Source organism: Zerene cesonia, unplaced genomic scaffold, assembly GCF_012273895.1.
Source record: "Zerene cesonia ecotype Mississippi unplaced genomic scaffold, Zerene_cesonia_1.1 Zces_u006, whole genome shotgun sequence".
Lineage (NCBI taxonomy): Eukaryota > Metazoa > Arthropoda > Insecta > Lepidoptera > Pieridae > Zerene > Zerene cesonia.
In genome coordinates, this window is record NW_024045136.1 from 920,254 (window position 1) to 934,070 (window position 13,817).

A 13,817-nucleotide genomic window follows, 5' to 3' on the forward strand; every position below is an offset into this window, starting at 1 on the left:
TATCGGCGACAATGGGGGATACCGGAGAGCCCATGGCCACACCATCAACCTGCATGTAGAATTCACCATTCCACAATATCATCATTCCACAGTTTCATCATCATCTCAATAGATGGCGTGGGGTACCCCTTAGGCACATGAAACCGAAGGAATAGAAGAAATTTGATTACTGTGGTAGGATCACGGGTGGCCGAGAGGCTAGGCGTTGCTACGGTTAGGCAAGATACGCAGGTTCGAATCCTGCCTCGTGATCAAATTTTTTCTATTCTTTCAAAATGTCTAATATTATTTCAATTGCTATTCTTTCTTAAAACAAAAAAATGCCTACAATGAATGTCAATCCAATGCCTGTTGAATCGCTCGCGGGGTTAAAAAGATATGCATGAGCATAAGATACTTCACTAGGGTAGTAAATGTCTACATCACTCTTTAGACACCTAACTATCACCAGAGAAAAAAAAAATTAATACTTTAATACATATTTTATTCATCAATATTATTTATTCCAGTGCGACATGTGTCCCAAGCGACTGAAGTCCAGAAAGTTCCTACAGATTCACAAACACAATGCGCACACAGGCAAACGGTACGGCTACCTCTGCCCAGTGTGTGACCATCGCTTCGAGAAGCCCAATAAGGTGCGAGCACACACTCGACGGGTTCACGGCCTGCCAGATGATCAGCATGGGCCTATTGTGAGAGTGCAATTGTGAAAAGTTTGAGTTAGAGAAGAGAAGATAACGAGAAAATGAGATATGTAGGGATTAGAAGAGAATAGAGCAATGGAAGAACAAGACGACGATACATAAGATACATTAAAGAAGAATCATCATCATCACGTTTTTGATTTTAACACATTGTCACATTGAATGTGATTTTTTTTGTATTCTTAAATATTTTTTCTTTATGAAGGAAATATGATGATTTATTATTTTTATTTAATCACACATTGATTTATTAGCATAGAGAAAAATCTAGTCAAATGTATAAAATTAAGCTAACATGTATGCACTTATATTGATTGAAATAAAAATATATTTCTAATGTCTCGTTTTTATTACCTTTATGTATCTTCAAATATCTTAAAATATTTTATTACGACATAAATTCTTACCTATCGCTCGCGTAGTTCAGGAAAAGATAGGAAACCTCGTACCAACATTTCTCTAAATCGGTTCGGCGGTTTAATCGTAAAGAAGAGACAGACAGTTAATTTCACATTTATATTATGAGTTGAATGAATTTATCTCATTCAAAGAGACATATATACAATTTATTGACGTACTTAGCGGAAAAACAGTGCTGTTTATAAATCGAATATTTCAAAAAAAATTAATTTGTCGTGTTGCTAATTTGTGCTTTATTATATTCATATTTCCGTCCGTGTCTTTGTCACTGACACCCAGTAAACGGACCGATTTTAGTAAATTTGTTTAGTGTTTCTTCAGATTGACTTAGTAAAGAAATCTCTAACTAAGCTGGTGGGTTAGTCTAATAGACATGTATTCTAATAAGCGTCTCGAATTGTCACTGTCATGAGTGTCAGCACTCAGCTGTAACCTGCTGTGTTTTGTTTGTTCCTGAAACTTGCGAGTTTTTAACTTTATTTTGTACACAAATATGAGTAACAAAATGTCTTCTGAGAAATTAAACAAATTCCTCAAGGCGTTAGACGCGGTTAAACAAGATTACACTTGCGGCGTTTGTTCTAAATTGTGTGTTAAACCAGTCAGTCTTAGTGCGTGTTTTCATTTCATATGTGCGGAGCATTTTCAAAACTTAAAACAATGTCCCACTTGTAATATGCCTTTAGATGGTTGTTCTACGTACACTAATGACGATTTGGAAAAATGTGTAGAATCTGCGAAAGAACTTGACAAGATTTTTCAAAATTGTAGGCCACAAGATTCAAAAGTTCTTTCCGTAAAAAAGCGCGCGAACGCCACAGAAGAGTCCCATTCAGGCAAAGAGAATAAAAGAGTCCTGAACAAAAATACTCCAGATAGTGAATTTAAGAAGCCAAAAAATAAATCTGATTTGAACGCATCATTAGCATCAACCGCAAGCTCGAAAAAGGGTATAGAAAAGAAAAACACTAAGGGTGAAACGAGTCTGCATGTGGCGTGTAGACAGGGTAAAGTTGATACAGTATTGGATTTATTAAACCAAGGCGCCAACTCCAACACCAAGGATAATGCTGGTTGGACACCGCTACATGAGGTTGTACAGAACGGCAAATTAGAAATTGTTAAAGCACTCTTACAGTTCAATACACTCATTAATGTGCCAGGACCAAGCAATGAGACACCATTGCACGAAGCTGTGAGGTATAATCGTAGAGATATAGCTGTTGAACTTGTTAAGCATGGAGCAGATTTGTATACAAGGAATTGCAAAGGTGAAACTCCTTTGCAATTGGCATCAGAAGACATGAAAGCTGCCTTGCTTGATGCTGCTGATAATTTACTACAAACACAAGGCTTCAATATAACAATAATAGCCAATGCACATTCAGAATTAGATTTTGAAGACGTAAGAGTATTCTGCGTCTCCCAATTCAGGACAGTTATCAATAAATTGAAACTATTAACGAAACATCATTCTAATTTGCATGTGGAAGCAAAATTTACAACGAAAGTCACTCATTTGATAGTGGATGTGGATGATGATGTATGTACATCTAGTGTTGATGTTTTGCAAGCGATTGTATACGGTATTTGGGTGATATCCTCCAAATGGGTCACAAAATCAGCGGAACAACATCTAGAACAGTTTCAAGACTATGAGGTGAAAGGTGTCGGAAATAGATCCTACAATGGACCGAAAAATTCACGTTACAACAAGTACAAGCAACTGCCGGGCATTTTCAATGGCTGTCACTTCTACTTACATAATTTTATTAGTAAATACGAAATATCGAAAACGTTGGTGTTAACGAAGGCGGTATTGACAAAATTAATAACAGATGCTGGTGGCGTGGTTTTACGGAGAGTACCTAACCCTGAATTGATACCAGAATCAGAGAAACTTGTTCCGTATCATGCCAAGAAAGGTGGAAAGTTGGAGATATGCTCTCATTACATTATTTTTAAGGATATGTACGAACCAATGTATAACATGTCTCATATAAAGGCCTTACCTGTTGGTTGGCTTATAGAATGTTTAGAGAAGTATGAGTTGTGTGAACCATAGAGTATAAAGCTACAGCAAAATCACCCTTAATATTCGAACAACCGCTCTAAGCCTCATATGAAGAAGATGATGACTCCGGATTTTTGTATTAAGTTGAATATGCTTAACTGAGATGTATGTAAGCAATGAATTGTGATAGCTGTTTGTATGGACTAATAAAAAGAGGCAACTTTGAGTGCAACTCACAATGTCTACATTTAATTATAATTTTGTAATAGCTATATCTCTCGTAATATGATTGAACAGTGAAACTGTATTTTTATGTTTGTGTATATCCACATGGTTATCTACATCAAGGTTAAATGATTAGACCCCGAAGATAAATAAGGCAATAATTGTAAGCAATAATTTACAATGATCGTAATTATAATGAGAAAATATATAGGATATTTATAGTGAATATGTTTTCTTTTTTTCCCCATTCAGTTGTTAGGAAAGAAAAGGAAATCTCACTAGAAAAGGAATTGTAAGCTGTGAATAATAAATTTTGCATTACACATCTACAGTAGAATCAAGTGATCTCTGCCTCCAAATTTATACTGTTATTAGCTAATTCCATATTTATATAAAGTAAAATAGCTTCAATTTCTCATAAGTTGGTTTATGTTATTCTCTAATCTTGACGAATAGGCTTGTATCTCAAATTATTTTTAAACGTCATGATAAAAAAAAAATACATATGACGCTGTCAGTCAAGACTGATTTGTGGTTCTATGTTTTGTTTGGAAAATAAAATTCTGTATTGAGACGAATTGTAGAATAATTTATTAAAGATTTAACATCTCTTATTAGAAGTTATACGAATGTTGTATCTAATTTAGTGTATAATTAGAATGCATCCTTTAAAATGCTGCAGATTTTGTTTGAATAGTCATAACTTGCACCCCATATTTACATACCCGGAACACAGTGAAAAATACATTAATACTATATTAATTGCTACGGGGATTAAGGTACGTACCTTGTGAATATATATTCAACGCAACTTTAAGTTATCGGCTTTATCTTATGTTAATATTAAGTAACGAATTTTACCTATTGTTTTTTATTGTAAAATTCTATTGATTTCTTTTTTATTTACAAATGAAGGCTTATGTTTGTCAAATTATCTCAGCGGGTCAATTTGATAGATGAGACTATAAATATAAGTACAATCAAATTACAAACATCAAATCAAAGATATTATAAGAAGGACATAGCCATAACAAGACCTACATTATTTCAATGTGTTTTCAAATTTAATGTTTTTTAATCAAACTTTTAAGTTCGATGTGATTCATTGTTCATTCAAAACTAGTGAGGTCAATAATGTTTTTAATTTTTTTTTTCGTACAAGTCAATCTCTATTGTTTCCAGGTTGAATATAACGATCAGCTTCCTCAAGATGTATGTACGAACTGTATCAGTTTTATAAATGAATCCATTAAATATAGGAAAAAATGTGAAGAAATCCAGAAGGTTCTACTAAATTATCAACCAAATGACACACTCCCCGCAGTTTTTACTATAAAATTAAATGATAATGTTACAACAATAGATATATTTGACGCAAACGATGATGACTTCAAGGAGTTTGATGATAATATTACTTTGGACACATTCCAAATAAACGGAAGTAGAGATATAAGCACAGATACAAAAACTGTGGCAGAGGCGCCCACAGATAATATATTTGACAAGAAAAAGCGAAGCGCAGTTCGTAAAAAAAATGTTGTGCGAACTTTGAAAGGTAAAACGGACAAAGAATCTGATAAGAGAAAAAAGGAGAGAGGGAAGGAAGAGATAGAGTGTGAATATTGCCATAAAATATTGACCTCGAAGCTGTCACTGCGTAATCATTATAAAATTCACACTGGATTTGATGTGGTTTGCGAGGTATGTATGATCATATCAGCTGTTCACTTGTGCACAGAATAATAAGTACAAGTTGTGGTGTATACCTTTGTCACTCTGTGAGAGTTAAGTGAAGTTGCGGCTTTTTGTGAAAGAATTTTTTAAATCAGTCCGGCTTTTTGCATGAAAATGTAACAAAAATACAAAAATACTAAAGTCTCCTCTTTACAATATTAGTGTAGCATACTGTTTTATTTAAGTCTAAGAACACAATTAACATACACATATCTTTTTATATAAAAATCCAGTGTCATGATGTATGTTTCCAATGAACTCTTCACGAACTCAACTGATTTTGATGAAATTTGGCATGTAATGTGTAATTTGGTCCAACTTAAGATATGGGATAGTTTTTATTTCGATTAATTATCCCAATTATTTATAATTAACAATAAATTTACCGCCGGCCGGGTATGCTAGTACTTGCTATAAATAGATGAGGTGATTTGCGTGCTATAAATTGTGATTTGACACATTTGCTTGTAATTTATCGCATTTATTTTGTAATTTTATAAATATAACAAAAAAAAGACATATACATAAGCGACCTTATCCCTTATCAGCGATTTCTTGCAGGACGCCAAAGGTAGGTAGGATAAAGACAAATAATAGAAAATAACTGTTACGCCGGTGGCTATAAAAACTGAAGATATAGAGAATAGAATAGAGAATACATAAGATACATACATAAATACGTAGAAAAGATATAATACATAATCATATTTCGTTACACTACTATGCACGTACATTGCATTGTGTTGAGAAATTTCTCTCATACATCAGCTAGATGCAGGTTTCGTGTCGAAGGTGCCTGGCTTTGTGTGGTTGTACTATTGAGATAATTTTGTGATTTCAGCATTGCGGCAAAAAATTCATCACCCGCAGGCTTCTACTGATGCATTGTAGAGCTAAACATGGCTACGAGAAGACGGACAAGTGTTCTTATTGTGATTATAAAGCGTCCAATGCGGAACAAGTCAAAGTAAGCATACACAATTGACTTTCAATTAAATAGACTTTTGTCGTCTAATGTCGACTAATGTCGTACGTCGTACGTCGTAGTAAGAGACAATAGCTATATAAATAATATAAAGAAGACCAAAAACAGAAGTTTGTTTGAATGTGCCTCTCTCAGGAAGTACTGGACCGATTTTAAAGCTACTTTCGTACATGATCCGTGAGTGCTATAGGCTATGTACGTACCATGGGTAAAGTCAGAGTGGATTACTAGTATTTGATACGGAAAATAATGAACGTTTTAGATAAGAGAAGAAAAAGAGACCATAGAAATAGCAGTGCAGAGAGTAGAAGTTTCAAGAGCATATAATAACCACGTAATACTTTCGAAATAAATGTTAGTATGTTCTTTATTTCCTTATAGATACATGAGCGACTCCACACAGGGGAAAAGCCATATGTATGCAATGAATGTAATGCCGGTTTCCACAGAAAGAGCAGCTACTTGCAGCATGTAGCTATACATCTGCCTGAAAAGACCGTTCAGGTATTTTAAATTATCATTTTTGTTATATATTTTCATAACAATTTTATTTGTAATTTGTTGTGATAATTGGAAATAGAATATAGAACCTCACGTTCATAAATTTAATATTTATTTAAAAGGTCTCCTCACATAAGGCTCGTTTCATTTTCCTCACCCTTCCCAGTCCAGTCTTTTTTTCCAGTCGCCAATTCTTTCCTTTCCTTAAAAGGTATTACCTCTTTGAATGAGCAGTAAAAATTCTACCCTTAAGGGGATGAAATAGGGATGAGGGTGCATCAAGAAAATTTATTTTTATCATGTGCACGAGAATCCAGGATTCTCCAGCAGCTGTTTAAATATAAAAAGTTAACTTTATTTAATCTATCTCCGTTCCAGTGTGACCAGTGTCCAGCGCGTTTTAAATCGGTTACCCTCATGCGCATACACAAGAACAGACATCGCGCACCACAATACAGATATAAATGTGGCGTTTGCGACAACAGCTTCGCGAGACGTCGTAACGCGGCGAGGCACTTGCAGCGAGTGCACGGCGTCGCGCCGGATCATCATATCCATAGACATAATATACATTGAAAAGTACCCTCGTTTTATTTTGAAAAAAATGTCATTTCCTGTCAATGCGAATATGTCAAACATTTCAATTGCCTTTATTTTTATGGCACGTAATTAGTGTGAAATGTTTTTCAGAATTGTTGAACTAAATTAAGAGGTATGGTTAGGTTTTAAAAACGCTAGATGGCCATGAAATGAATCTGTTGTAGGTACCTAAAATTGAAAGAGTAGGAATTTTATTAGCGAGGTTTGATTGAGGGTGGCCTAAGTCTAGCTAACACTACGTAATGCGAAAGACAAGAAGTCGACTAGTGATTTATTTTAGCGTATAATTTAAAAACAATCAAAATATACACGCTCTTATTGGCTTCCTGTCCATGTCATGTTAGATAACTACTCCTAACTGACTCCTTTAGATTTTGACCTACCTTAAGGACAGATTAGTTCAGTTTATATTCTTATTTAGGATCAGTTGCAATGCAATAACTTCACGAGTTTAATTGATAAATCTTAATTAAGATCCTCAGAATTAAATATTTTACTTAATACTCTGTATAAGAGCAAGTGAGACAGTCGATTTTATAAACGTTTCGTATATTTTATATAATAAAGTGACACTAAATATTTATAATAAATGCTGGGTTATAGCCAAAATCTAAGTGCCGTAGTTTCTCCGAAAAGCCTTCCTACCAGAACAATTACAAATGATTTATACCATAGATTATGAGAAAGTATATTAAAGCGTTTTATTTAAAGACGTACGCAGACGTACGTAGACGTACGCACGTAGATTGCACATGAACAAAAAATGCCTATTGTACTGTCTCGTATCATACGTCTAAGCCACGTAGAAGATGTGTACCACTGACCACATTGAAAGTGCCTCCATGTGTTTTTACTTAATGTAAGCTAAAGCCATCTTATTATGCAAAAACGGACAAATAAAACAATATTTTTGTTATCACCTATATTTCATAAATACAACATAATTACAAAGATGGAATTGGTTTGCCATCAAAAAATTTGACATATGACAACACTGTAACCTTAGACTATAGCCTATGCCTTCTTGTTGATCATTTCTTCAAGATTTTTCATTTCGGCTGAAAACGATAAAAATGGCTTAGTAAATAAAATATCAATAGAATTCGATTTGTCTTTTTTTGTCGTTTTAGTTATGGCGTAAGGAGTTCTTATGGAGAGAAAAAATGTTCCAGGGGTTCACCCCTACTGGGGCATACCACTAGTACATAATAAGATTATTGGAATAAATTATATTATAATCATATAACAGAAGATGTCACAAAAAGGTGCCTACTAAACAATCAGTAGGGATACTTTTTATACAGGTATTAAAATTATGTAATAAATATGTTAGGCATGTCAAAGTGTACTATTTAATTGAAGGAAGTGGTGCCACCTGTTATCAATTTCATTGTTGCTAAACACAACTGACTAGGATATATATATAAAAATTGAAACAGTTTGAAATGTTTTAAGTGAGCACTTCTTATGGGAGTGTAAACCGCTTCGTTACGAAACGCGGTATGGCGCCAGTGTGTCTGGCTTTCCTTGCGTTCACGCATACGGCTGCTGTAAGCAGGCTTCTCTTCTCTCACTCTAACTCACAGCACTAGCCGTAGTTCAGACAGAGATTTATATAGAGATAGTTATCACTTATGTTGGGTTTTGTTATTATGTTATATTCTAGGGATCTTTACTCATCTGAGAAGTCCAATAGACAAAAATTCTAGAAGTAACCTGGGAAGTTTCACATTATTTACAAAGTATCTTCATTGATTTAGAACAAAGTGAAAACAAAAACAAGGTTTTGTGTTGTTTTAAGAAATAAATATTTAAGCATTCATGAAAAATTTGCAGAATTAGTTTTAATAAAACATACTGGACGAATTATTTAGGTAGACCATAATTTTAGCTGCTTGCTGCCTTGTTATATGCATATTCATTAAATTCAAACTCAAAACAGTCAGTATCCGATAACATAGCTCATAAATTTAATTTTAAATACACTATCAGGTTTTTTAATACAGATGTAAATTAATTTCAAAGCACTATGTGATCCATCTAAGAAATGGTACTGCTTCAGCACCATTTTGTGCACTTTATACCTCATACATGTTAATTTAATCAAATTATAATAGAAGTTATCGAAAAATGTTTGTATATAAATTTTACATAGACAACAAGCAAAATAAAGTAGACCGTTATTTAAATGAGAGAAGGATTTATACGTCATATTTTTTATAAAGACAGCCAACTTAAACAACTACATTGAATGAAGATTGCAGACTTACCGGCTGCGGCAATAGCCCTCTCCTGTTTTAACTTCTCATCTCTGATCGCCTTCTCCTTGGTTTCAATTTCCCTGATCTTAGCTTCCTTCTTGGACAGTCTGTTTTGGTGGAATGCACCATATACGATACCAACTCCAAGGAATGACCAACGGCCAAACTGAAATTTGATTATAACTTATGAAGAGCGGATCTAACATAGCTAAAAGACGATTAAACCTTAATTGTTGATGTAGTTTATAAAATATGGGATAAAATTTTTGTTTCTTAATATTATGAGTTTTCTATTATAAGTAAGAATAAACACCTACCTATTATATATTTTAAAAGATGGTTATTGAATGATAAATTCTAACTATAAGTTAGGTACAAGCCTAGGTTTACTAGGCACTCAAAATTATGTTTGGTTTTGAGAAATTTGCATTCCATATTTGATTATTAACGTTTTAAATTTCGAACTTCACTTTTATAATTTTACGGCAGGTATTCACTAGACTTATGTATTTGAAAATGGAATGATAAAAATTTATGTTACATAATATAACAAAAATAATCCTTACCTTGATTAAAGGTGATACGCGCACTGGGGGTCCGTATGGAAGTTCAGACATGGTGAATTATTATATGGGAAAATTGACCAAGGAGGATTTACGTAATTCCCAAATTTTTTAATGTAACCAAAAAGTTTAAGGTTATTTATAATGTTGCACTTGAAAGACTGAAAATGTTGCTATTCTAAAAAATCAATTAGTCTCATAATATAGATTTTTATTTGTTCAGTGAACACATTACAATTTTTTCCATATAAAGAAAATTGCAATAGCATTTTAATTTTAAAAACATTTTCATCTCACAATCAGCTGTAATATTTTTTTATGGTTACACAAGTTGATCAGCCATTAAAGAATGACGTCACAGTAATCGATCGCAGCTTTTCATTCATAATCATCTGACAGATATGTTTTGACATTTGAATTTTCTAATTCCATCTTTCAGTTTGCAATATGGCCGTAATGATGCCGTTCGTGTCGGTAGCCGTGTCTATATTGTACACGCCGTTCCTACTTCTAATATTGTGTGTTATTTTTCTCGCGTCTATTGGAAAATCTTTGGGTGTTCGACGGCTGTATGTGAACATTCTGCTTAAACTTTTCGAGGTGAGGCTTGAATTTACGCCCGCACTTTTATGGGCTGTGTCATTGATAATTCGTTTTAAGAATTAAAATTAATCGATGATACATACATACCCGTTAGATTTAAAACGCACATGCTCCTACCTTTGTTTCGTAATGACTAGGTGTTTACATTGTGACCCGGCTCCGCACCTCAGCTATTTGACGTGTTTTCGAATGGTTAAGAATTTACGTTCATGCAATCTTATGTACTATTGCATCCTACGTCGCTTTTTATTCAATTAGTTTAGAAACTACGTATTCTAATATAAATATCCACAAACATAAATAAAAATGTGCTGTCATATAAGAAATAATGGACAAACATTTTACAAGTTGCAATTAAAGTTGTATCATTGGAGAATCTATCAAGGAAACTCAGAAAATGTTGTTTTCATAAATGTTAGATAGTCTAAATTGAAAATGCATTCTCATTTTGTGTATGACTTAAAAATTTAAACAGATGAAACAAAGGTTTTTTAGCTTTGTTATAACCTGTATGATAATAAAATAGATTACAGTCAATTATGAAATAATAAACCACTAATACTATTGTAATGAAACCACATATTATCATATCTTGGATGACCAAACAAAAAATATATCCTATTATATATTATTTCAGGATTAATGTGAATATTAATCTAATTTTCAAACAAATCAATTATAAATTTATCATGTAACAATAACTCATCAAATTTGAGACGAATTTCACAGTCTAGTCAGTTACAATTTAGCAATCAGCTTCACAAAATGTTATCACTATGCAATCAGACTTTTTGTTAATAAATTCAATTCCAAAGGTTTCATATTTACATTATCAGTAATTATAATATTGTGTTGAAAACTTCAAGAATATTGTTGAGCGATATCAAAAAGGAAACATTTAATAATACTTTAAAAATATATTTGATAGAATCAACTAAAATGTCACATTTTCTTTTATACACAGTATATGTAACCAAATTTTTGAATCCTTTGATGAATGAGATTTTAAACAGCATAATAAGATAAACTCATGAAATTATTTTATTGTCACCAATCCTCGATAAGTGTATGGACCTGGAATTATTTCTATCCATTTTTCAAGTCGATCAGAATCAGGTCCAGAGGTAATATACAAATATACAGGTGAAGCTAATAAAAGCATGTTAAATAAATCCCTAAACGTTTTTTACCAACAGAAATTGCTCTCAAAAGGTCATCTTAAATTGAAATTCAAAGTTTTGGATGATACAAAACGCAGTGTTGGGATGTTACAATATTATAATTAGTACTAGTAATACAGGTTTTAAAAATAGCATGTTTTTGTATGGAGTTTAATAATTCACAGCCACTTATCCATACTTAATAATATTAAGCCACAGGCTGTATAATTCTATATGTAAAGCTGAAATTTTTGTTTAATTCATTCATTAATTCATCCCGGGAATGACAGGACTGATTTCAAAATATCTTTCATTCTTCAATGTGTTTATGAGCCCTGAATGCTATATGGTGATATATGGTGATGGAGCGGTCAGCTAGTGTAAATAAAAAAAAAACAAAACATTTATACGAATTAAAAAAATACATAGTTACACATTTATACCTATTTAGCAAACATTTCGTGACACTTGACACTGTTGTTTTATGTATTATTGATATAAAATTTACATACAAATGTTTGTGGAAACGAAAAAATGTAGTCACTGTTCTAGTTGATAATTATTACGCATTTTAATGCATTATATATATTAGTGGGATAAGAAGTGCTATACTTACACACGCACACATTTATACAACCAACGAATCACCGGTCTCGGCTGGCTCTATCGGTACACGGGGCTGCACGCACACATGCTAACATAGCATTGCTCAAAAATAAGGATATAGGATTTACTGAAAATCTATTGTTTGTACTAAAAAATTAATCACTATTAAGTTACTATGTCTAACTGTGTTGTTTGAGGAGTACTTTGTTTAAAAATTTGAATTAATGCTCGTATATTAGAAAGGTTTTTAATAATATGTTTTAACATAGTATCAAAAACCATACTATAGTTTTTCTAATATAGTATGTTTTTGTTATAGTATCTAATAGCATATAACCTGAAGCATATCATATGTTATTCTGAAGTCTTATTGATCCACAGTTTTATGTCATGTAGTCCCCTTAGGGATATCAAAATTTTTATAACAATGCAATAAAAATTTTCATTCTATTAATGGAAACTCTGAATGCATTCGACTTTATGTGTAAATTAATCACACTATCATACTAATATTATAAATGTGAAAGTTAGTTTGTTTGGATGTTTGTCCATAGACCATAGTCCTGAAAGTACTAAACGAATTTTGATGACATTTGGCATACAGACAGCGTATGAGCTGACTAGGGTGATAGGATACTTTTTTTTACCGATTAAATGCTCTCTCGTGGTAAAATAGGAATCTTGACATCCGGATGGAGTGTGGGACAAGCGACTAGTAGACTTGTTATCATGCAAACCTATATTGAAGATTATCCTACTTCCTACTAATATTATAAATGCGAAAGTTTGTAAGGATGTGTGTGTGTCTGTTGCTACTTCACGCAAAAACTACTGAACCGATTGCAAGGAAATTTGGTACGTAGACAGCTGGAGAACTGGAATAACATATAGGCAACTTTTTATCCCGATATTCCTACGGGATACGCACTTACGCGGGTAAAACCGCGGGGCGCAGCTAGTTATTCATAATGTATTGTGATACGGATATAATATTATAATCTTGCTATTGCTTAATTAAAAAGCTATAAAGAATTCATGAAAATATAGCTGCGTCCCGCGGTGTCACCCGCGTAAGTCTATCCCGTAGGAATATCGGGATAAAAGGTTGCCTAGTGTGTTTGTTTGTACCAAATTTCATGGCAATCGATTCAATAGTTTGCGTGAAAGAGTAACAAACATACACACATCCTCACAAAATTTCGCATTTATAATATTAATAGTTAGTACTAGTAGGATAGTAGGAAGTAGGATATATACAAAAAAATTATTTCAAAAGCGATGGTAGCTCTGTCTGTCTGTGTCCTGTTCACGCCTAAACCACGAAACCTATTTGGATGAAATTTGATAACGATATATAGATTACAGGCCCATATAGAAAAAATTACGGGTCATTTGAACCACCAGGTGACCTATCTAGAACGATATAAGAGCATAAAAT

The 13,817-nt window shown here is 33.0% G+C and overlaps 5 protein-coding genes across 5 annotated transcripts in view; 4 read left to right on the forward strand and 1 right to left on the reverse strand.

The window, feature by feature from the left end:
* The window catches only part of LOC119838961 (zinc finger protein 62-like), a 5,055-nt gene extending 4,033 nt beyond the window's left edge, over positions 1 to 1,022 (forward strand). Inside the window, exon 5 of the mRNA XM_038365120.1 lies at positions 510 to 1,022. Coding sequence (XP_038221048.1) covers positions 510 to 713 — 204 coding nt within the window. The 3' untranslated portion in view covers positions 714 to 1,022. The remainder of the gene's footprint in view (positions 1 to 509) is intronic.
* A 513-nt stretch (positions 1,023 to 1,535) lies between these two features.
* On the forward strand, positions 1,536 to 3,583 carry LOC119838955 (BRCA1-associated RING domain protein 1-like). The gene has a single exon (XM_038365108.1). It carries the CDS (start codon positions 1,621 to 1,623, stop codon positions 3,190 to 3,192), a length of 1,572 nt encoding a protein of 523 aa, XP_038221036.1. The 5' UTR covers positions 1,536 to 1,620; the 3' UTR covers positions 3,193 to 3,583.
* A 306-nt stretch (positions 3,584 to 3,889) lies between these two features.
* On the forward strand, positions 3,890 to 7,168 carry LOC119838960 (zinc finger protein 235-like). Its single transcript, XM_038365119.1, has 5 exons — positions 3,890 to 4,145; positions 4,549 to 5,067; positions 5,942 to 6,067; positions 6,467 to 6,589; positions 6,965 to 7,168. The coding sequence occupies exons 1-5, from the start codon at positions 4,026 to 4,028 to the stop codon at positions 7,160 to 7,162; spliced, it is 1,086 nt and encodes a 361-aa protein (XP_038221047.1). The 5' UTR covers positions 3,890 to 4,025; the 3' UTR covers positions 7,163 to 7,168.
* A 925-nt stretch (positions 7,169 to 8,093) lies between these two features.
* On the reverse strand, positions 8,094 to 10,176 carry LOC119838910 (ATP synthase subunit e, mitochondrial). Its single transcript, XM_038365052.1, has 3 exons — positions 10,014 to 10,176; positions 9,457 to 9,613; positions 8,094 to 8,244 (listed from the first exon to the last, which is right to left on the reverse strand). The coding sequence occupies exons 1-3, from the start codon at positions 10,062 to 10,064 to the stop codon at positions 8,201 to 8,203; spliced, it is 252 nt and encodes an 83-aa protein (XP_038220980.1). The 5' UTR covers positions 10,065 to 10,176; the 3' UTR covers positions 8,094 to 8,200.
* Positions 10,177 to 10,445: 269 nt separating this feature from the next.
* LOC119838882 (glycerol-3-phosphate acyltransferase 4-like) overlaps positions 10,446 to 13,817 on the forward strand; it is a 27,819-nt gene continuing 24,447 nt past the window's right edge. The window contains exon 1 of the mRNA XM_038365025.1: positions 10,446 to 10,610. Coding sequence (XP_038220953.1) covers positions 10,458 to 10,610 — 153 coding nt within the window. The 5' untranslated portion in view covers positions 10,446 to 10,457. The remainder of the gene's footprint in view (positions 10,611 to 13,817) is intronic.

Bases quoted from the DNA above. Each gene is read 5' to 3' on its own strand.
- LOC119838955 (XM_038365108.1), top strand. From the start codon at position 1,621: ATGAGTAACAAAATGTCTTCTGAGAAATTAAACAAATTCCTCAAGGCG.
- LOC119838960 (XM_038365119.1), top strand. From the start codon at position 4,026: ATGCATCCTTTAAAATGCTGCAGATTTTGTTTGAATAGTCATAACTTG. The intron at 4,146-4,548 runs GTACGTACCTTG...TATTGTTTCCAG, and splicing joins TAATTGCTACGGGGATTAAG to GTTGAATATAACGATCAGCT. The intron at 5,068-5,941 runs GTATGTATGATC...TTGTGATTTCAG, and splicing joins GATTTGATGTGGTTTGCGAG to CATTGCGGCAAAAAATTCAT.
- LOC119838910 (XM_038365052.1), bottom strand. From the start codon at position 10,064: ATGTCTGAACTTCCATACGGACCCCCAGTGCGCGTATCACCTTTAATC. The intron at 9,614-10,013 runs GTAAGGATTATT...ATCAAATTTCAG, and splicing joins GCGTATCACCTTTAATCAAG to TTTGGCCGTTGGTCATTCCT. The intron at 8,245-9,456 runs GTAAGTCTGCAA...TATCGTTTTCAG, and splicing joins GAGGGCTATTGCCGCAGCCG to CCGAAATGAAAAATCTTGAA.